This window comes from Brassica rapa, chromosome A06, assembly GCF_000309985.2.
Source record: "Brassica rapa cultivar Chiifu-401-42 chromosome A06, CAAS_Brap_v3.01, whole genome shotgun sequence".
NCBI lineage: Eukaryota > Viridiplantae > Streptophyta > Magnoliopsida > Brassicales > Brassicaceae > Brassica > Brassica rapa.
The window spans coordinates 16,891,832-16,916,016 of NC_024800.2; the positions used below are offsets into that span (position 1 = coordinate 16,891,832).

General features: G+C 28.3%; 1 protein-coding gene and 2 long non-coding RNA genes across 3 annotated transcripts; all 3 read left to right on the plus strand.

Annotated features, from left to right (window-relative positions):
* The first annotated feature begins 205 nt into the window (after positions 1–205).
* LOC103873544 (protein CAF40-like) lies at positions 206–7,448 on the plus strand. Its single transcript, XM_033274119.1, has 3 exons — positions 206–5,744; positions 5,846–5,941; positions 6,342–7,448. The coding sequence occupies exons 1-3, from the start codon at positions 5,559–5,561 to the stop codon at positions 6,570–6,572; spliced, it is 513 nt and encodes a 170-aa protein (XP_033130010.1). The 5' UTR covers positions 206–5,558; the 3' UTR covers positions 6,573–7,448.
* Positions 7,449–12,546: 5,098 nt separating this feature from the next.
* LOC117126272 lies at positions 12,547–14,232 on the plus strand. The gene is made up of 2 exons (XR_004448812.1): positions 12,547–13,163; positions 13,277–14,232. It is a non-coding gene; the product is annotated as an uncharacterized LOC117126272 (long non-coding RNA).
* Positions 14,233–17,554: 3,322 nt separating this feature from the next.
* Positions 17,555–22,272, plus strand: LOC117126273. Its single transcript, XR_004448816.1, has 2 exons — positions 17,555–18,147; positions 18,261–22,272. It is a non-coding gene; the product is annotated as an uncharacterized LOC117126273 (long non-coding RNA).
* Positions 22,273–24,185: the final 1,913 nt, after the last annotated feature.

A 24,185-nucleotide genomic window follows, 5' to 3' on the forward strand; every position in this document is an offset into this window, starting at 1 on the left:
AACCTCTTGTGGTGGGTATTGCAAATTAGACTCTCCCAAGCCAAAATTGAATTCAGTCTCTTCCCACTGATAGTTGGGCTTTGAGCTCCTTCCAAGTGTAGATCGGTTCTTCATCGTACCAGCGTGCTTCTTCCTCTACTTTCCACCATGCTCTAGCCTCACCTCTTAGAAGACTAATAGCAAAGGATAGCTTTTTCCAGGAAGGTACTTGATTATGGAGAATGAAAAAATGTATATGGTTCAACCCATGATAGATAAGCTTCATGACTGTTTCCTCCAAAAAGAAAACCTTAGGTATGATTATAGGAACATGTAATAAAACCCAGCAAAGAGAGATTCCAAAATTAAACCCATAAGAACATAAATTTTTGAAATCAAACCACCAGAAAACAGAAATTGAAATTGAAAGAGATCTAATAAATAATATTTAGGAGATTGTTTAAATGATACACGCCCAGCTCGACATTACACTCATAACAACGAACCATGATCCTAACCAAGTGGCACAGCCCACGATGAGTTAATTGGCCGAATGCCAATCCTTGTTCATGAAGGTATAGGATGATTAAAGACAGGATCTGGAACCAACAGAAGCTAGAAGAGAGGTAAGCTTAACAATGTGAAGTAGCCAGGAGGGGGGGGGGGGGGGGGGGGGGTTGTATTGGTGCGATCATATAAAGTATTTCTGAGTGCCAAAAACCTGTTCTTGGAAGTCCTAGTCAGACCTCTCAGAACTAAGAAACTCACCTTTGTGCTCACAAAGGAAGGAGAGCATCCAAATTGCTTGACGACATCACAACAAGTATTTTGTTGAGAGAAAAAGCAAATGATTCTACTTTAAAAAAAATTTTGAGAGATGATGAGCAAGCAAATTATAATGAAGCGAACACCCATTTTTTTATAAGAAGGTTAAAAGTATGCCACCCAACACTCGCTTCGCCTAAAAATGCTCAGGATTGGAAGGGAGACACTTAACCACTGATCCCACTTAAAAAATTGTTTTTATCTCCAGAATTACATGCAATTCCAACGAGCTGGACATCTAAATGTTGGAGTCAAAATCCGTCCTATCGATATCAACGGGTAAAATCACCCAAGAATTGTATCACTTACAACAATGAGCCGGAAATATCAAGAGGATTATGAATACGGTGTGCAACCTTAACAAAAATACATAAAAGTATCGTATATTTTTTCCGGAAAAGGAAATAGAAAGATGTGTGTCCGAACAAGAATTATCCGGAAAATGTTATTTCATAAGGTTTTTAGGAAATAAAAAATGACAAAACAATCTTCTGTGAAACTGATTCCAGAAAATGTTTACAGAAAAACTTTTGTAAAACGAAAGAAAACAATTTTACGAAACAAATATTTCCTAAAATTGAGTAGGAGAATACTTATGTGGTTTCTCAAACTACCTTGACCATATCTCCTCATAAAGTGACAGTTAATCTCAGGTTAGCTGGACGAGTGCATTGATCCCCCCATACTCATTTTCCAGCTTTGGATTCTCTTTGACCACAAGAAGATCATGCTTTGCTCTTCTCATCATGTTCTGATCAGATATGGAACTGGACAAGAACATGTTGCCTACTGTATCTCCTCTCTTGTCACTGCATCTGGTCTCTTTCCCCTCAAGCAGATTTTTCCTCCCATTCTGATCTTCAAGAGTGAATGAACCTCCCAAGATAAGCTTGAATGAATCTGTTTTCAGACCCGAAATATTGTTATTCCTTTCAAACACACACGAGATTCCTACTGGTTCAAAAACAACCTGCTGCAATCCTCTAACAGCCCTCAAGTACTCCACAAAGTTGAACTGACAGTATAGCAAATGTCTGATAAAAGTTTCACAAGTTAGTGTTTTAACACTTTCACCTTGATCAACCAAAGCATACTCTACTTCAAAAGATGTAGATGACTGATCTGGTATTCCTTTCACTGTCTGGTCAGGTACATGTACAAACAAAACTTGTGTTTCTCCTTATTGTTCAGCTGAAACGATGGACAAGGGAACCTCTTGTGGTGGGTATTGCAAATTAGACTCTCCCAAGCCAAAATTGAATTCAGTCTCTTCCCACTGATAGTTGGGCTTTGAGCTCCTTCCAAGTGTAGATCGGTTCTTCATCATACCAGCGTGCTTCTTCCTCTACTTTCCACCATGCTCTAGCCTCACCTCTTAGAAAACTAATAGCAAAGGATAGCTTTTTCCAGGAAGGTACTTGATTATGGAGAATGAAAAAATGTATATGGTTCAACCCATGATAGATAAGCTTCATGACTGTTTCCTCCAAAAAGAAAACCTTAGGTATGATTATAGGAACATGTAATAAAACCCAGCAAAGAGAGATTCCGAAATTAAACCCATAAGAACATAAATTTTTGAAATCAAACCACCAGAAAACAGAAATTGAAATCGAAAGAGATCTAATAAATATTAAGATTAAATTTTTAACATAAATATCTATCTATAGTATTATTTGCATAGTGAATTTTCGCATTCAAGCTCTCACATTAAAAGTTAGAGTGATTAATATCGTTTATACCCTTAATAAAAAAATTAGCCACAAAATAAGGAAACAAATTTTAATTTTCTGATTAGATAAGTTGTTAAAATTAATAATTATAAGAATTATCCAAAAAATATTTTAAAATAAAAAGATAATTCTTATATATATTATTTTGTTCTCTGAAAAAAACACAAGAGTATCAAAAATGGATTATTTCATTTTTATAATAAAAAATATTTTAAAAAATTTTGACCAATAGAAAACAGATTTGAATAGATTATTTTTTGTCAAAACAATTTTTCTCTTTATAGTGCGGGAAAAATCTAATTAAAGTGCATCCGGTAAATATGTTTTCTAGAATCTCTGGTCTGTAGATAACATCACATTTTTTTCTGAAAGTATTATTATTTTCCTGCTTTGACAATATTTATTATTCAATTATATTTTAATACTTAACCAAAAAATTATTAGAGAGAATTTGGTCAATTACATATTTGAAGTATGCATGCATCTTAGCCTCTATATAAGTTCTTCTCCCACTCATCAACTGTATCAATACTTGGAGCTGAATTGATACTCTCAGAGAGACAAAACAAAAATTGGCTAGAGAATTTCTTCTGACGACCTCGTACCTGAAAATGGCGAATCTACCAGATTCACTTTACGAAGACTACACTAGATTCATAGTGAATTTCCTTCTGATTCAGCCTCCATTGTCCTACCTTCACCGGACTTAAGAATGATTATCAAGAGGGTCGATGATCTTCATAATACAATCCCATCCACCTTCGATTCCACGCTGCAGAATCTCAGCACTGTAAGCGCTAAAGATAATATTTCCCATGTTTTCTCTATTATATGATTTTAGTTTATTAACTTATCTATTTATTATATGTTTATTTGCATCAGTTAACATGCTTTATGTTTTTAAGTCTGATAGACTTCTTAATTTCTTGTGAAGGACTGTAATTATGTTCAGTTGGGTAAAATCTTGAAATCTCTTTTGTTACTTGCCGCCTAGGTTAACAAAATTATGTCAGTGTCCTACCCATTTAATTGAATGATCATAAGGATATTACTGAAAACAAGATTATATGTGTGTGACACTAACCACCTCATACAGTTCTAAGTTTTGATTTGTTTATATGGATTGAGTACCCACTTGATGTATTATAAGTTTTATCTTCAAATAAATGGTATGCAATTTCTTTTTCCAAATTAACGGTAGGTAAAAATAATTGCCAAACATATTTGTAGCAAATGCAAGTATAGAAATATATTTCGGTAAGATTCACATATATGTAAAAATAGAATTTCATAATTTGGAAATTTGGAAATTTTAAAATTTTAAAATTTGACTTTTTCTTTATCTTCTGTTTTCTGGTCCGTTCATTTACTATCTCTTTCGATATGCATCATTAGACTATGCCTTTATTGTCCATTGGTGAAAATTATTTTACTCAAAAGTTAGTTTTTTTCACTAGATTGTCTGATTAATCCAAATAGGTAAATAGTTAAAACAATGAAAACTAGGAAATCAAATCTAAAAGCACATATGTTTTGCGTATGTATGACTATAGATTTTTCATATAAAATCTTCTTCTTTACTTTTGGATTACTTAAATTTTAAAAAGATAATCTTCGTAATAATCCAAAACATCTAAGGTCTTAGACTGAATTGACCATGACTACCACTTTCTTTTTATCTTTTAATTATGAAACGTCACAAACTTATATATTAGTAGGTGAGAACGATTTATAATGTTTTTGGAATGTCAGAAACTTATACTGTCACTATCTACCTTTTCTCTATGGCAGCATAGGAAAAAGTTGGAGATATTGCCTCGGCTTTTATGGAAATCTCGTTGTACAATGGCCATGATGCTGCAGGTTCAGTACCAACTAATTTGATTTCACATATGACTAATGCTGATATGTTTTGGCATTTTAAAACATATTAGATTGATTAAACTTTCAAGATCTATCCATCTCTCGTTGTAGGCCCCTCTCTTTGTCATACTCACTTTGGATTTCGTTCAATTTATGCAGCAGATCTTGAAAATCTACCCGCACACCTCACGTCTAGTTTACTCACAGAACGGGATATGATGCACCTTCGAGTGTACAACATTTTGCTTTTGTTTAGTCTCACATTTTTGTGCTTTCTTCATTTAAGAACCATTTAATACCTAAGCCTTAATTGGCTCTGTGATGTTATCTTATTTTTCCTGTTGTAGTGCATAACTCATTACCCGGAGACAAGAAACCGGTTTCTTAAGGGTACGTTTTCCCCTTTCATTGCAACAAAAATTCTCTTTTTATTTGCTATATTATTTTATATCATACTAGAGCATATTCATTGATGGTTTTTCATATAATATGTCACCAACTAAAAGAAAAAGAAAAAATGGAAAAGAAAGAAAACCGTCTCTTGTTTGAGAAACTTAAAAAAAACATGAAAATTTTTAATATATTTTTGATAAGTGATTTAGTTTTATTATGTAAATATTGCAATAAATAAATAATATTGATTATATATCAAGGAGATGCTGTTACACTGTCTAAAAAACATGGGATATTGCCAAAAATATTACATTTATAGTACCACTTTTCATGTTTACACTAACCATTTTTACCCTCACTTTTAATGAAGGGTAAACGACATTTATAACCCTAGAGTTAACTAATCTATATTTAATATTTAGATTTGAGGAGTGGAGTAGGGTTTCTGGAATGTGAAATTTAGGATTCTAATAAATATATAAATAAATACTTAAAAAATATAATTTTTTTAAAAAATAGTTTCAAAAATAATGTTCGATTGTCAAAAAAAATTCTGAAAAAAAAATTCCAAAAAATTTATAAAAAAGTTCGAATTTAAAAAGTACAATTCAAAAACATAAAAAATATTATTTTTTATTTTTATATATTTTTTATTTAAAAAGCTATTTATTATATATATTTATATATATATAGAACAATGGTATAAGAGTCTTTTCACTTAATGAATAATATATTTTTGAAAAAATCTCTTTTATAGTGGTAAACATGAATAATGGTATCAAAAAAGTCGTAAACATGAAAATTCTCCAAGAAATATATTATCTTATGTTGGTTGTTGAAGCTGATATGCCAACCTATTTCTATCCTTTGATGGACATTAATCTCACCGATAAGCCTCTTGAATGCCTTAGGCTTGGTGCATTAGGTGTTATTGCTCATATGTTGAAGCTGGTACATACATATCTGATATTCTAAACCATCCTACTTAAAAAACAAATATTTTTGTCACAAAAGGTTTTGAATTTACTTAGAACATCCCACTTTTCTTACAGCCTGCAGACACAGCTGTTGTTCGTTACCTTGTGAACACAAGTTGTTTACAACACTGCACAAAAGCCATCGAGATTGGCTCAACAGAATCAAAAACTGTAAGTTCCCTTCTCCTACTATAAATTAGACAAGAAGGAAAGCATCAAATTTTTTGATGTAGCGGAAGCTACAATAACTACAAAGATTTTTATTTAGTCTAAGAATACCTAAGAATCAATGTCTTCTTGATTCGTTGAGAACTCTCAAGTTCTAGCCATACAAAGGAAATAAAGGATTTCGTACTTCTCTTTTATAAATCAATCAATAAACTGTCTACAATTCTAGGCATCAGAAGTCTATATATATAAAATCCAAATAACTTTAAACCTATTAAAAATGTTTAGGATAATTATAACTAATTAAGATAAAAACCAGAATAAATAATAATCTAGATAATTAATATATTTGGAGTATATCCAAATATCTTTCTACATCAATTTTGAACTAACACTTCTTCAGATTGCTGTATTCATAATTAACAAGATTATGTCCACTGGTGAGGGGCTTCAGTACTGCTGCGTCTTGCCTGATCGTTTTTTCTTCATAGACGGTCTCCTGAAAAAGCTGCTTGTGTATCTTACCGCCATGGGCACACCTTGTCCCAGCTTGTTCAATCTTCTTGTTGGTTGCTACACCAATCTTTCCTACAAACCCAGGTTTTTTTTGCTTTACACCTTTTTATCTTTTTGAATTATTGGTTTCTCAAGCAAACTTGATATTCTGTTAATGTATTAGGACTCGAAGGGGGCTAAGGCGTTACCTTCCTGCCATGCTGTTCAACGGCACTTTTGCTTGTTTACTAGCTGTAAGATTGAAACCTTCCCATTACTGTTTTTAGCTCTGCATGGGTTTGGTTGATGCAACAATAATCAAGACTTGGAGTGTTTTTGTCTGTTTGTTTGTTTTTTCTTTCAAGGAGGACCCAGCCGCTGAGAGATGTCGTCAGCAGCTGATTAAGACTCTGGAAATGAAATGAAAACTCAGCCACAAAAGAACAGGTTTACTACGTGATAAACTGAAAAGACAAAAAGATTATGAAAAACTCTATGTTGTTGTTTGGTTTTATCTCTTCTTCAGATACCTCTCTTGATACTCTTTCATCATTGTTCTTCTCTCTCTTTTGGGATACATTTGAACCCTATTTTCAATCATCTTTCATTTCTCCTTTAAAGTATTTTATATTTTTCTTTTCTCTCCAGAGGGAGGAAGGATTTGCTTAATGATGATTGATACTTGCTTACATGATTGTTATTACCATTAATTCACCTGCATGAGAACAGGAGACATAAAATAAGTTAGGAAACGGTTAATCTTTTTATTTTTGAGAACAAGAAATGGTTAGTTAGATACGAAGCTTCCTTTTCTTTTAGTCTTTTACTAGGTTAAGATCCGCGTCTTACGCGGAATAAACATTATATATATATATAAATTATTTTATATATTATATGTTTATATCATATTATGAAATAATAAATATATATTAAATAATTAAAAAAGTCATTATCTACTACTTATATAATTAAATTAGTGCGAACATATAAATAAATTTTATAAATCAAAAAAAAATTTCTATTTGATATGATATATAATTAAACTTAAATGATAGTAACATATATATGGTATATTTTAATATAATATTTATTAGATGATGCTTTTTGCTCATATTTTTTTTATCATTTGTATCTGTTATAGCAAAAAGTCTAAATTAGTGATAACAAAATTTTCAATGTGAGATTAATGGTTTAAGTAATTTATAATATTTTAAAAAATTAAGTTGTCAATATTTTTTTCAAATTTTTTATCAAAAAATGTTCAAAATAAATTTCAAAATTAAGATATTTATATATTTTTATATGGCATAAAGTTTAATTAAAAATGATACATATATTTATATATCTTTTATTTTTGATACTTATTAAATGAGACTTTCAACTTATATTATTTTTTAATTATTTTTATCATGTCATAACAAAAGTTTTAAATCATAGATCACAAAATTTGAATGTGAAACTTTTAACACTTTTAGTAATTTATACTCGTTTTTAAAAATTTAAAATATAATATATAAATAATATTTTAAATTTTTACTATATAGTTACTATGATTGTTTAATTTATTTTAATAGCTTAAAATTAAACAAATATAATTATAATACACACTTATTTTTACCAAATCTTTATTATTCAAAATCATTAATTGTCATATATACTTTAGGCATATTAGGCAATTCTGTAATCTTATTTAAGGAAATAATGAATCACATTTAATAATGTATTTATTGTGGTTTAATAAAAAACTTATTATATATTTAGATGGACCAACCTATTTCTCTAAGGATTCTAAGAATCATTATAGTGATGACATGTGGCTACAAAAAAATGTTGCAATGCTTCTCAAATAATATATAGGGGATATGAAGTTCGAGGAAGAGAGTAAGCATTTCTGATGTTAAGTTCTGGTTTTAGTTTGGTTTCAGCTTAGTTAGTTTTGACACTAGGACTGAGACCCGAACGTGAGAGACCATTATAGATCAAGGTCTTAGCAAATATCGTTTATATCGTTTATATGCAATGCACAGGAGGATATTTGCGCGGTTTAATATCATTTATATCCTAATTAATTAAATATATAAATTAGCCACAAAATAAAAACGAAATTTAGTTTTTATTAATAATTATTATCCAAAAATAAAAATATATTTTAAAATAAAATGATAATTTTTATATACATTGTATTGTTATCTGAAAAAATCTTTTAATATAACGTTAAAAATTTAAAAAAAACACATAACTAAAGTCATTCGAGCTCTGACGTTAAAAGTTATATGATAATATCGTTTATACTCTTAATAAAAAAATAAAAACCAATTTTAATTTTTTTTTATTAGATAAGTTATTAAAATTAATAATAATAAGAATTATCCAAAAACTAAAAATATATTTTAAATAAAAAAGGCAATCTTATATATATTATGTTCTTCTCTGAAAAAAATATTTTAACAAAAAATTAAAATGTAAAAAACAGAAAACACATAACTAAATATTAATCAAGTAAAATTCTTAAATTTAACTAAATATTAATCAAATAAGATTTATTTCAATATAATGAATTTAGTGTATAAAGAAATTTAAAAAATTATAATATGTAAAAAATTCAAAGAAAAATAAAAATAATAATTTACCATTTTAACCTTTTAATTATTAATTCATGTATTAATAAGTAATTATAAACTAGGTGGACCGCCCGCACGCATGTGCGAGCATTAACATTAATATTAAATTGATAATTACATATTTACAACTATATAATACTTATGTTACATGTATGTGGTTAAAATGAAAGATTCTATGTTACATATTGATATTTATACTATGTTCATATGAACAAAGAATATATTAAAACGTTTAGATTAAAAATTTCAGTGTTTCGTATAAACAATATGAGTTATGGAAAACACAAAGTATCTTAAGTCCATAAAGTAGAGAAACTAGACCTTAAGACCAAGGCTTCGAGTTCTGTTTAGATTTAGGTAAAACCCAAACATCATATAAGATCATATTTCTCATGTCTTGAACGCCAGATCATCATGAAGAGTGCTCTCGATTTTCTTAGCACCAACCTTTCCAGTTTATTGAAAGCACTGTCCCAATAGATTCCACCTGTTGATTGTGCAAAACTGCAAAAGAGTCAATCAAATGATTTGCTCTAGCACTCGTCATATCTTCATCAGAATTCAAATATATCTCACAGAAGAACTTGTTCAAAACAGTGTCTCCTTCAAGCTTATCATCCTTCTATTCTTCTTCACTTCAACTTCAAGCTTGTCATAGTCCTTTACTTTCTTGGAAGAAGGATAAGTCGGTCTTATTGAAACTTCTGCACCATTACACAACCAAATAATATAAATTTTAAAATGTCAAGAGTCTGTGATTCAAACTTCTCATCAGGTGAAACTAAATAATAAGGAAATAGAAAGTAGATAAACTGTTTAAGAAATTTGGGTTTGGAAAAACTGCTGGTTGTTTGCTATGTTCAAGAGAGGCCCATGTGATTATCTCTGCTTTTAAAAGACTTTTCTTAATTTTGGTTGATATTACTTCATATTCACTACTGATATCTGAATACACACTGCAAGGAAAAAAAAAGATCAATATACTGTGTACAACTCAGAACATACCATTGTTTAAGTTTAAAAGGACTCTTTGGTACTATCTAATAAAACGTATCATTTATATCTGATAAAGCGTATCCTTTAGATACATAACTCTTTGAACTGCTTATAGGTCAAGCATGATTATTCTGTTAGTTCAAAAAGTTAGAGTTCAAAAGGTTTAAAAGGACTGTTTGGGTACTATCTAATAAAATGTATCCTTTAGATGTCAATTATCTTATTACATCTATAAACCAATTATCTTTCCCAACAATCTCGGTTTGAGATGATACGCTTTCTCTCTTGGAACATCAGTCACAATATTCAGATGCAAAATCACTAACATAATTGACATAATTTACATAGAAGTGTTTATCATGGATGTGTGTTCTGAGAATGCATTATGCTTTAAACGATCACATTTAACATTAATCTTAAAAGGTCAGAAAAATATAGTTGAGAAAAAACAAATATTTTACGCATAACCCCAATAAAAAAATCAGCCATGAAATATAAAAAAGAGATTTGAATTACCTGAGATTTTTTATCATTGGTTTCATTGTAACAGCAGAGATAATTTACGGGTTCCTTCTCTAAGCCTTGAGTCAGAAAAGAGGTAATTCTAACAAAAATATTTAAAGATCTAAACAATCCCCAAAAGATAATAAATTATATAATTGATAGGACAACGTCAATGAGTTTCAAAGTTTTTAAAAAGCTTTGAGATTAGCTTTGGCTCTCAGACGTACCTGAAGAGGATCACGCACAATAAATAAATTGCACTTGATTAGCATACACATTTTATATTATATTCGTGCTAAGTGATTTAACTTTATAAAAAAAAAAGAATTACCTTTTTTGAAAGAGAAGATCAGTTTCTGGATAAACAGAGTCGTCTCTTTTTGTTAGTTGAATCACTACTGATGCAAAAATATAGATAGAGATACAACATGGAGAGGAAGAGAACAAAAAATAAACAGAGAAGAAGAATCCCCCATAAAATTACCAGTAATAGTGTTTCCGTCTATGAGTTACTTATTAATTATCATACAACTGCGCAAGATCAAAAAATTAGAATTTAAATTAGAACGATCAAAAACATATGAAAACTTAAAAGATAGATGCGTGAAACTATTAGGGGTGACGTGATATTTATATAGCAAATTAGTTTAAGTTTCTAAATGACCTAGCTTTCAAGAGAAGTTATGAGATATAATATCTTCTAATAAATTTTAATTCAGCTATGAGATAGAATAACTTCTAATAAATTCTTAAAAATATTCTGGTAATAATATATACGTAATTTTGGTAACACAAATCTTTCTATATATATATTTAAATATTAAATGCATGATATTAGAAAAGAAGATATCCCGTCAGTTGATTGCAACTCGTTTTTGATAAAACAAATCCCACTATAAGGATTTAAATAATAGATAATAAGGATAGAATAAGGAATTTTAACGTTAAAACCCCTCAACTAAGTTTGTTTTGGGTAAAGCCCCCCCAAACTAAGTATTTAACGAAAACCCCCTAAACTAGCTTTATTTAATGAATTAAACTCTAACAGGTCATAATCACCATTACTACCAGTAAATCTTTAGTTTAGGGGTTTCTACACTAAGTAAACATAGTTGAAGAATTTTACCATTAAAAAATGAAAAAATGAAAAAATATTGTAATAAGAGGATAAATTTTCAAAATACATTTTAGAAATTAATGTATAAGCTTCTATAAATGACTTAGAACCTCTTATAATAATTTAAAACATCTGATAAGCCAATATAAATAATATTATAAATGTATTTATAATTTTATAAATGATTTATAAAGCATGCACTGAATTATTAGACATTAATAGTTACTATGATATTTTATATACAAATTTAATGCTTTCTATACGAATATAAAATCACTATATCAATTCAAATAAACATTTATGTTTATTATTTTATGTAATTTATAAATATATAAAAGAATTGATCGCGTTATTACTCTTTCATAGTTTCAACAATTAGTTACCATAAATAATTATTTCTAATATTATGTAGATTATTTGGAAAGTGGTAATTGAATTATCCTTTCTTTTTAGATATAATTATAATAAATAAAATTATAAATCATTGGCCAATCAAATTATAACAATTTGAAGAGTTCATTTATGATCAACACGTAATAAAAACTCACTTCTGTGACCTCTCAATCAATATATAGTAGGATTTATATTTTTATAAATAATTTATAATATTATATAAATAATTTTAAAATTCTGATAAATTTATTCTGTAAACAACGATAAATAATTTAAAAATCATATTAATAGACATGTTTGGATTTTGTAATATTTAAAATAGTTATTATATAATTATATTCAAATACAATTCATCAAGTAGAGTATAAAACTTTTATAATTATCTTATATAAAAATTCGTTCATTATATTTTATAGTTTATAAATATTAAAAGTAATAAATAAAACATTATTCATCTTTCTATAATTTTGAGAATTAGTTGCCATAAATTGTTATTTGTAATATTTTTTAGATTATATGGCAAGTGATGTTAAATATCTTTAGACTTACTTTAAATTTTTAGATCTAATTTAAATAATTAAAAATTAAAAGCAATTGACCAATCAAATTATAACAATTATTTGAAACTTCACCTATGAGCGACACGTCACCAGAAATCACTAAAGTGACTTCTCATTTAATATATAAGGATGATCTTTATCTCCGAACGGAATACCTAGTTTTAGGATATAAGGAAAGTAAAAATAACCAGCCGATCTAATTTCAGTTCTTTTGGATCATCTTGTAACATATAAGGTTATTGTTGAGAAAATAGTAAATGCTAAAATTGGTAGCTAGTCTTAACCCACATATTTAATCATTCAACGTTACATATATGTGGTTGTCATTAGTATCAAAAACTAACCAGTCAATTATAAACAGTTTTTCGGATCATCCTGATAATAGTTTTCAAAGAATTATATATATGTATATGTTCCACCTTTAAGGGTTTCTATAATAAACACACAAAACATTTATTTGCAGAGAAGATTTACAATGTCATCATCTAAATTTGCTATATTTTGTATTGTCCTCTTTTTTTTTACTCGTTTTCATGAATGTATGTCATATATAATTTACATTTCTTCCAATCCTACACAATCATTACCATTAAAATCGTAATAAAATCCTCTGTCATCATTTTTAATTTTTTATTCGTTAAATTTTATACAGGTGCCAACCTGGAAAAAGCTTCCAAACCGACATGCTCTAATCCACATCTTCTTTGGTGCTGCAGCTCAAATAAACAATGCCGAAGTTCCAAATTGGAATGTAAGAAGGTCTGTATCAAGGGCCGTTGAATTATTCTGAAGAGAATTTCTAAAATTATATAATTTAAATATTTCGAAGCATTATGTTCTAAATATTTTGGTATTTCTTCGAAGAGCTCAATATATATAGTTCTTTTGCCTTTTTATGAAATTCTTATATAGTATTTAGGAAGTTTAAAATTTTATAGAAAAAATAATACAACTATTTTAGACTTTTTAACTGTATTTAAAGATGTACAGGCTCGGTTTATTGAATAAATTCATAATAATATATATAACGGAAATACAAAAGAGAGTTTGTTAATTAATAGTAGATAAATTAATGAGATTTTGTCAAATATGACTCAAAATTTGAAATCAAACACAAAAATGACTTGCTTTTCTAAAACTTTTATTTGCCATATTCACCCTAAAAGTTCAAATTATATACGGAAATACCATTATTTTTTTTCTTTTTTTTTTTTGAAAATGAGTGTTTTACTCATTCATCCTCATCTTCCTCATTTATTTTATAACATTGCCATTGTCATCAAAACACCAACCACCATGAACAACAAATTCCAAGCTCTAAATGCACCTAAAATCAACATATACATCTTCATATCCTCATTTTTTACACATACACTATTTTCCTTTCAATTTATCTCTTATTTCATTCAAATCCTAATACATGATAAGACTTTTGAAGACTTCTCGAAGACTTCTCTTTAGGTTGGGAACCTAAATTCTAGTACATGATAACACATAAACTATTTTCCTTTCACTTTATCTTTTATTTCATCCAAATATCCTAATACATGATAAGACTTTTGGACGACTTCTCGAAGACTTCTAGAAGACTTCGATATAGGCGGAAAATCAAAAATCTACTAAAATCTAGGTGTGAAACTTAAATTTCTACTAAAATTTAGGCGGGAACATGTCAGAAATTTTTTTGAGAAAACTTCTTGGGAAGTCTTCTGGAAGTCTTCCAAACACTAACCTAATCAAATAACGAAATAGCAAAAACAATTCATTAAACTTAAAATGAGCTTATAAAGTGTTTAATATACACAAAACATAACACATGTAGGTCAACAAAAAATTCTTAAAGTTAAAATTCCAAAATCTAACCCAACATATAAACAATACTATAACATATGTTACCAAACCCTAAACCAAATACTACCTTGACTCATTCTACATTGACTTATCTATGTTGAAAACAATTCTATTTTGGTAAATGTAAAATTACATCATTTAGAAATGTTTATAATTGCATTATTTCAATTTTTCTCCATCAAAATATTTTTATAAGAAAATTAAATTATTTTAAAGATCTTTGTACGAGAAGACTTACAGAAAAGACTTACAAAAAAGTGTTCTAATGGAAGACTTACATAGAAGACTTACAAAGAAGAATTCTCAGAGAAGACTTACAAATAAGTCTTCTCAGAGAAGTTTTCTCACGCGGAAGGGTATAATGGTAAAACTAAATACAAGTTTTTTGTTTGGTCATAAAGGGGCTGTTGTAATTTCACTAGTCATTTGAGTTACTTTTGCATTTGAATTTGGAGTAAACTTTTGTATATAAAATCAAGTTTTGAGTCATTTTTGGCAAACTCTCCTAAATTAATTACCACAAATTTTAATAAATTTCAACTAGTCTTGGATTGATACGTTTCAAAATATGACACAATTTTATAAGACAATAAGATACTATATTGTAAAAAAATCCATAATGGAGGGGGTCTTTCTCAAATACATTAAAATTTTAAATTAATAATTAAAACATAATTTTAGTATAGATGTATAAAAGCCATTTTATTGTTTTTCATAATGACAATAAATCGTATAAGACTTGAAAACATTTTGGTATTACCTTATTATCTTTAATCTAAAACATACTTATATTATATAATACATATTTATACACAGCAAATATTATAACTAGTACAAGATGAAAGACAAAGTTTGGTTTACTTAATATATTAACCATGAAAAATAATATTTTCTTATATAAAATAAAATGTTTTAAAAATATATGAGTGTTAAAAAGGAATTTTTGTTAAACTTATAATATTTTATATTAACACCGTTAATAAAATTTCAGAATTGTTACCGTAGAATAAGTGAAAAGACATGATTAGTGTTTATTAACTCATTGAATTATAAATATGAACAAGGTTATATTGATGAGAAATCTTTGGGCTGTTTTAACTTTATGATCAGTTGTCCAATAATGCTTACGAGCGGTCAAATTGTTTACTTACTGGCATATGATAATGTGGACAACCAGTTTTATTAAGTGATTGTCATGTAAAAATATGTCATATTGATAACCAATAATATTAAAATAATAAAATGGCCCTTTTAGTGTTAATTCAAATTAGATATATGATTTTTACAATCTTATGTATATATTTTTACTAGTAAAAGTTCATAGCATATTTTGACTATCATATATATTTCTCAAATTGTTCAAAAAATATATATATATATATATATTTCTCAATAAAATCTATAGTTCGGGCTAGTAACCATCACATGAATATTAGGAAGGGATAGAAAAAGAATGGACCGTAATAAAATTATAAGAATGAGGAGAAACTATTATTTATGATAAGGAAGAACAAATTTGTTCTATACTATTGGTTTTCCGGCGCTATGCGCCGGGTTCATTTGTTTTATTCTCTAATGAATTTAAAATTGTTTTTGATCCATTTGACATTGTTAAGAGACAGTAATCTATTATTTTATTTTGAAGTTATTTAGGTCAAAGAGGAATAATATACGTGGTTTTTATAGATTAATACAATAAAAATATAGTAAATAGCTAATAGTTGCACCAAAATAATTACAGTTGAACTTAAAATATATAGTAAAGTCGATGTTCCAAAATGAAACACGTAAATGCATGTGTTTGTTTTGGTTTTTGATTCTTTTACATAGTTTCAGGTTTGTATTATGGTTATGTGGAGTTCTATTTTTTTATTTGTTTAAGTTGTGGGATGATTTTGTGTGCCTATGAACACTTTTTTAAAAAGTAGGAAGGTTGTGTTGTATTTTAGAATTTCCCACATTTACGACTATTAACGTTTAATTCAGAGCTTCAAATTAAAACTGGAGTCGTAATTGGGAAGAAGTTAAAGTAATGTTTTGAACTTTATCCAGAAATTAGAAAAGGTATACGAAGACCATGCGTGTATATACCTGGTGCTCAAATAATAACAACGAATTTAGTCATTTGTTTTTTACTGGTAGCATGAATGCCACGGAATTCAGTGTTGTTAGGGTAACATGAAACATGTTATTGTTGGTCTTTTACTCCTGTAATTTGCCAAGTAATATTCAAGTTTGTTTGGTAGTCATTGTTTCTGAATAATTCTATATCTGTGACATGATGTGTTCGTCACTGTGTTCTTGATGAAAAATTTAGAACAAAAGTTAATGACAAAAGCCAATATAAATAATATTATAAATGTATTTATAATTTTATAAATGATTTATAAAGCATGCACTGAATTATTAGACATTAATAGTTACTATGATATTTTATATACAAATTTAATGCTTTCTATACGAATATAAAATCACTATATCAATTCAAATAAACATTTATGTTTATTATTTTATGTAATTATAAATATATAAAAAAATTGATCGCGTTATTACTCTTTCATAGTTTCAACAATTAGTTACCATAAATAATTATTTCTAATATTATGTAGATTATTTGGAAAGTGGTAATTTAATTATCCTTTCTTTTTAGATATAATTATAATAAATAAAATTATAAATCATTGGCCAATCAAATTATAACAATTTGAAGAGTTCATTTATGATCAACACGTAATAAAAACTCACTTATGTGACTTCTCAATCAATATATAGTAGGATTTATATTTTTATAAATAATTTATAATATTATATAAATAATTTTAAAATTCTGATAAATTTATTCTGTAAACAACGATAAATAATTTAAAAATCATATTAATAGACATGTTTGGATTTTGTAATATTTAAAATAGTTATTATATAATTATATTCAAATACAATTCATCAAGTAGAGTATAAAACTTTTATAATTATCTTATATAAAAATTCGTTCATTATATTTTATAGTTTATAAATATTAAAAGTAATAAATAAAACATTATTCATCTTTCTATAATTTTGAGAATTAGTTGCCATAAATTGTTATTTGTAAAATTTTTTAGATTATATGGCAAGTGATGTTAAATATTTTTAGACTTACTTTAAATTTTTAGATCTAATTTAAATAATTAAAAATTAAAAGCAATTGACCAATCAAATTATAACAATTATTTGAAACTTCACCTATGAGCGACACGTCACCAGAAATCACTAAAGTGACTTCTCATTTAATATATAAGGATGATCTTTATCTCCGAACGGAATATCTAGTTTTAGGATATAAGGAAAGTAAAAATAACCAGCCGATCTAATTTCAGTTCTTTTGGATCATCTTGTAACATATAAGGTTATTGTTGAGAAAATAGTAAATGCTAAAATTGGTAGCTAGTCTTAACCCACATATTTAATCATTCAACGTTACATATATCAAAAACTAACCAGTCAATTATAAACAGTTTTTCGGATCATCCTGATAATAGTTTTCAAAGAATTATATATATGTATATGTTCCACCTTTAAGGGTTTCTATAATAAACACACAAAACATTTATTTGCAGAGAAGATTTACAATGTCATCATCTAAATTTGCTATATTTTGTATTGTCCTCGTTTTTTTTACTCGTTTTCATGAATGTATGTCATATATAATTTACATTTCTTCCAATCCTACACAATCATTACCATTAAAATCGTAAAAAAATCCTCTGTCATCATTTTTAATTTTTTATTCGTTAAATTTTATACAGGTGCCAACCTGGAAAAAGCTTCCAAACCGACATGCTCTAATCCACATCTTCTTTGGTGCTGCAGCTCAAATAAACAATGCCGAAGTTCCAAATTGGAATGTAAGAAGGTCTGTATCAAGGGCCGTTGAATTATTCTGAAGAGAATTTCTAAAATTATATAATTTAAATATTTCGAAGCATTATGTTCTAAATATTTTGGTATTTCTTCGAAGAGCTCAATATATATAGTTCTTTTGCCTTTTTATGAAATTCTTATATAGTATTTAGGAAGTTTAAAATTTTATAGAAAAAATAATACAACTATTGTAGACTTTTTAACTGTATTTAACGATGTACAGGCTCGGTTTATTGAATAAATTGATAATAATATATATAACGGAAATACAAAAGAGAGTTTGTTAATTAATAGTAGATAAATTAATGAGATTTTGTCAAATATGACTCAAAATTTGAAATCAAACACAAAAATGACTTGCTTTTCTAAAACTTTTATTTGCCATATTCACCCTAAAAGTTCAAATTATATACGGAAATACCATTATTTTTTTATTTTTTTTTTTGAAAATGAGTGTTTTACTCATTCATCCTCATCTTCCTCATTTATTTTATAACATTGCCATTGTCATCAAAACACCAACCACCATGAACAACAAATTTCAAGCTCTAAATGCACCTAAAATCAACATATACATCTTCATATCCTCATTTTTTACACATACACTATTTTCCTTTCAATTTATCTCTTATTTCATTCAAATCCTAATACATGATAAGACTTTTGAAGACTTCTCGAAGACTTCTCTTTAGGTTGGGAACCTAAATTCTAGTACATGATAACACATAAACTATTTTCCTTTCACTTTATCTTTTATTTCATCCAAATATCCTAATACATGATAAGACTTTTGGACGACTTCTCGAAGACTTCTAGAAGACTTCGATTTAGGCGGAAAAACAAAAATCTACTAAAATCTAGGTGTGAAACTTAAATTTCTACTAAAATTTAGGCAGGAACATGTCAGAAATATTTTTGAGAAAACTTCTTGGGAAGTCTTCTGGAAGTCTTCCAAACACTAACCTAATCAAATAACTAAATAGCAAAAACAATTCATTAAACTTAAAATGAGCTTATAAAGTGTTTAATATACACAAAACATAACACATGTAGGTCAACAAAAAATTCTTAAAGTTAAAATTCCAAAATCTAACCCAACATATAAACAATACTATAACATATGTTACCAAACCCTAAACCAAATACTACCTTGACTCATTCTACATTGACTTATCTATGTTGAAAACAATTCTATTTTGGTAAATGTAAAATTACATCATTTAGAAATGTTTATAATTACATTATTTCAATTTTTCTCCATCAAAATATTTTTATAAGAAAATTAAATTATTTTAAAGATCTTTGTACGAGAAGACTTACAGAAAAGACTTACAAAAAGTGTTCTAATGGAAGACTTACATAGAAGACTTACAAATAAGAATTCTCAGAGAAGACTTACAAATAAGTCTTCTCAGAGAAGTTTTCTCACGCGGAAGGGTATAATGGTAAAACTAAATACAAGTTTTTTGTTTGGTCATAAAGGGGCTGTTGTAATTTCACTAGTCATTTGGATTACTTTTACATTTGAATTTGGAGTAAACTTTTGTATATAAAATCAAGTTTTGAGTCATTTTTGGCAAACTCTCCTAAATTAATTACCACAAATGTTAATAAATTTCAACTAGTCTTGGATTGATACGTTTCAAAATATGACACAATTTTATAAGACAATAAGATACTATATTGTAAAAAAATCCATAATGGAGGAGGTCTTTCTCAAATACATTAAAATTTTAAATTAATAATTAAAACATAATTTTAGTATAGATGTATAAAAGCCATTTTATTGTTTTTCATAATGACAATAAATCGTATAACACTTGAAAACATTTTGGTATTACCTTATTATCTTTAATCTAAAACATACTTATATTATATAATACATATTTATACACAGCAAATATTATAACTAGTACAAGATGAAAGACAAAGTTTGGTTTACTTAATATATTAACCATGAAAAATAATATTTTCTTATATAAAATAAAATGTTTTAAAAATATATGAGTGTTAAAAAGGAATTTTTGTTAAACTTATAATATTTTATATTAACACCGTTAATAAAATTTCAGAATTGTTACCGTAGAATAAGTGAAAAGACATGATTAGTGTTTATTAACTCATAGGTGAGATTGAATTATAAATATGAACAAGGTTATATTGATGAGAAATCTTTGGGCTGTTTTAACTTTATGATCAGTTGTCCAATAATGCTTACGAGCGGTCAAATTGTTTACTTACTGGCATATGATAATGTGGACAACCAGTTTTATTAAGTGATTGTCATGTAAAAATATGTCATATTGATAACCAATAATATTAAAATAATAAAATGGCCCTTTTAGTGTTAATTCAAATTAGATATATGATTTTTACAATCTTATGTATATATTTTAACTAGTAAAAGTTCATAGCATATTTTGACTATCATATATATTTCTCAAATTGTTCAAAATACATATATATATATATATATATATATATATATATATATATATATATATATTTCTCAATAAAATCTATAGTTCGGGCTAGTAACCATCACATGAATATTGGGAAGGGATAGAAAAAGAATGGACCGTAATAAAATTATAAGAATGAGGAGAAACTATTATTTATGATAAGGAAGAACAAATTTGTTCTATACTATTGGTTTTCCGGCGCTACGCGCCGGGTTCATTTGTTTTATTCTCTAATGAATTTAAAATTGTTTTTGATCCATTTGACATTGTTAAGAGACAGTAATCTATTATTTTATTTTGAAGTTATTTAGGTCAAAGAGGAATAATATACGTGGTTTTTATAGATTAATACAATAAAAATATAGTAAATAGCTAATAGTTGCACCAAAATAATTACAGTTGAACTTAAAATATATAGTAAAGTCGATGTTCCAAAATGAAACACGTAAATGCATGTGTTTGTTTTGGTTTTTGATTCTTTTACATAGTTTCAGGTTTGTATTATGGTTATGTGGAGTTCTATTTTTTTTATTTGTTTAAGTTGTGGGATAGATTTTGTGTGCCTATGAACACTTTTTTAAAAAGTAGGAAGGTTGTGTTGTATTTTAGAATTTCCCACATTTACGACTATTAACGTTTAATTCAGAGCTTCAAATTAAAACTGGAGTCGTAATTGGGAAGAAGTTAAAGTAATGTTTTGAACTTTATCCAGAAATTAGAAAAGGTATACGAAGACCATGCGTGTATATACCTGGTGCTCAAATAATAACAACGAATTTAGTCATTTGTTTTTTACTGGTAGCATGAATGCCACGGAATTCAGTGTTGTTAGGGTAACATGAAACATGTTATTGTTGGTCTTTTACTCCTGTAATTTGCCAAGTAATATTCAAGTTTGTTTGGTAGTCATTGTTTCTGAATAATTCTATATCTGTGACATGATGTGTTCGTCACTGTGTTCTTGATGAAAAATTTAGAACAAAAGTTAATGACAAAAAGGCTTATCAATTTCCATGATTTTCTAGTTTCTTTTATTTCCTTGATCTAAGCACAGAAAAGGTTTTCTATGTTTGTTTTATTTTATTTTAACTATATTCTTATTGTCTCCTCGAATCATAGAAAAGGTTTCTACGTTTGTTTTCTGTTGACGTACGTTTTTATTTTTGACTAAAAGATTTTTTTGTTAATGTTCAATATTCTTGTATTGCAGGTATAGTTTGCTTTGAATCTAAATTTGTTGCTCGACTTCTATATGTGCCTTTCAAATTTGATAATGTTTTTCACATGTTCTCGAATTCGGTTTTATGTTTTAACGGGTTTTACATATTGATAACATATTAAGTTGAACTTAAATATTAATTAATACAACATATTGAAATAACTTAATACTACTGGTAAATTTATTTAGGATTCACAAAAATTGTTAAAATATTGTCCAAACAAAGTGGATGGAAGAACAACTTGTTGATTTTGTTCATTTCTCACTTTGGAATGCATTAATTGATTATTTGTGGAAAAAGTATAGTAATAGTAATATTGGTATTTAGATAATGTCTATTTTGTTTTATTACTTTGTCTAATGTAAATTATAAAATATTTAATTTAAATAATATTGAAATTTTATTAAAAATCGAAAGTTATAATAAATAGGCTACTTTTCAACATTTATAAGTTAAAGGTATTAAATATTAATTGTAAAATAAGAAAAAATATTTTTTTTAGAAGAAAAAATAGAAAAATAAAAACACTTGAGATGGTCTTACAAACAGATGAGTCTCCAAAGTCACTGAAACTCATAAAGGAGATTCTTATAGGATATAGAAATAGTGTTGAAATTTTAATTATAAGTAAACAATTTTTCATTTTTACAAAATGGAGTTGGTCACTTTTAGAATCATAAAAGAAATCATCATTCTCTTCTTCTATATCGACTATTTCATCACCATTGAAGGTACATGCGGCAACAACGTCCGCTCTTCTTAGTCTCTCCATGCGTTCGACGGGAAACTCTATTCTTAGATCAGATGTCGTAGTCACCGTTAAGACTCGTGTTTTTGAAGATGTGGTTTTCAAGCCAGTTATGATGAGTACACATGCATAGTCAAAAAAGAGAGGATTGAAGATGCAGTATGCTGAGATGATCCGTATCAGTTCGAAAAGTACTACAGGAAGTACTACAGGCGTGTCATGAAGATGGAGCTTAATGGAAGTTTGGGTTTTGTGATATGCGTGGGCTTGCTGAGCTTGGAAAAGGAAAAAGGATATGTATTTGAAGACATATGGACGTTTTCCATAAAGCAAAACGGAGTTTGTTTGAAGATGAAGTTCTCCATAGAGAAAATAGAAAGTTACCTTATGTGTATTTGGAAGACTTGAAGAGAAAGCTGAAGACTTGGAGAGCGAGTTAAAGACGTGGAGAACAAGTTCTGGTCTGTTATATAAGGAGGGGCGTGCCTTATGAGAAAGCAAGACCTCAAAGAATAAAGAGAGAGGTTTCCTTGATGTGTGTTACTGCTTGGTGTCGAAGGACATTCTGAAGCATTGTCTGATGGAGTCCGATGTGGACTTAGTTTGGTGGCGTTGGAGTTGGCGCTTTGTGTGGTGGAGTTAGCCATCGTGTATAGCTCGTGTGAACTTTGTGTGTGCTTGGGTGATCAAGCGTTTTGGTGTCACTGGTGTGCGTTGGGTGCTGACGTACTTGGTGAAGTACTTCCGTGGAGGTGGAAGATTGAAGCCTAGACTCAGGGGGAGTTTAGCAAAGGCGGTTTCATTGAAGAGATCTGTGAAGATTGCAGCTGTAGAAGACTGTGAGCTCCGATACGTCGGATGGTGATCTATGCATGCGTGCTTGATTCCTAATCTTTGTAGATTGCTACTTAGAAAAGAGTGGTAAACACTAGTGTGTGTGTTGTATCATATAGCAATTGTAGGTTGCTCCTTATTCTAAGTCAATGAAATCTGGACGAGGTCCCGGGGATGTAGGAAACAAACTCCGTTAACAAATTTTGTGTGTTTTACTTTCTGTACTTGTTTTTCGTCGCCTCATCTGCACTTACAATTCGTATCAGAGCGGGTCACCTAAGTTACTGGTGAGATCATGGATGATGAGGATGAAACTTGTTCAGAAAATAGGACAAATTTTGATTGAAGATCGTTGAAGATGGCGTGATGGAATTTCTTCCTAGGTTTGGAAGGTGATGATCTTCGAGTTAGCTTTTGACCATGATGTGACTCATAGGGAGAGATTGAAGACGTGGTTTTCAAGCCAGTTATGATGAGTGCACATGAGTCACATCATGGTCAAAAACTAACTCGAAGATCATCACCTTCCAAACCTAGGAAGAAATC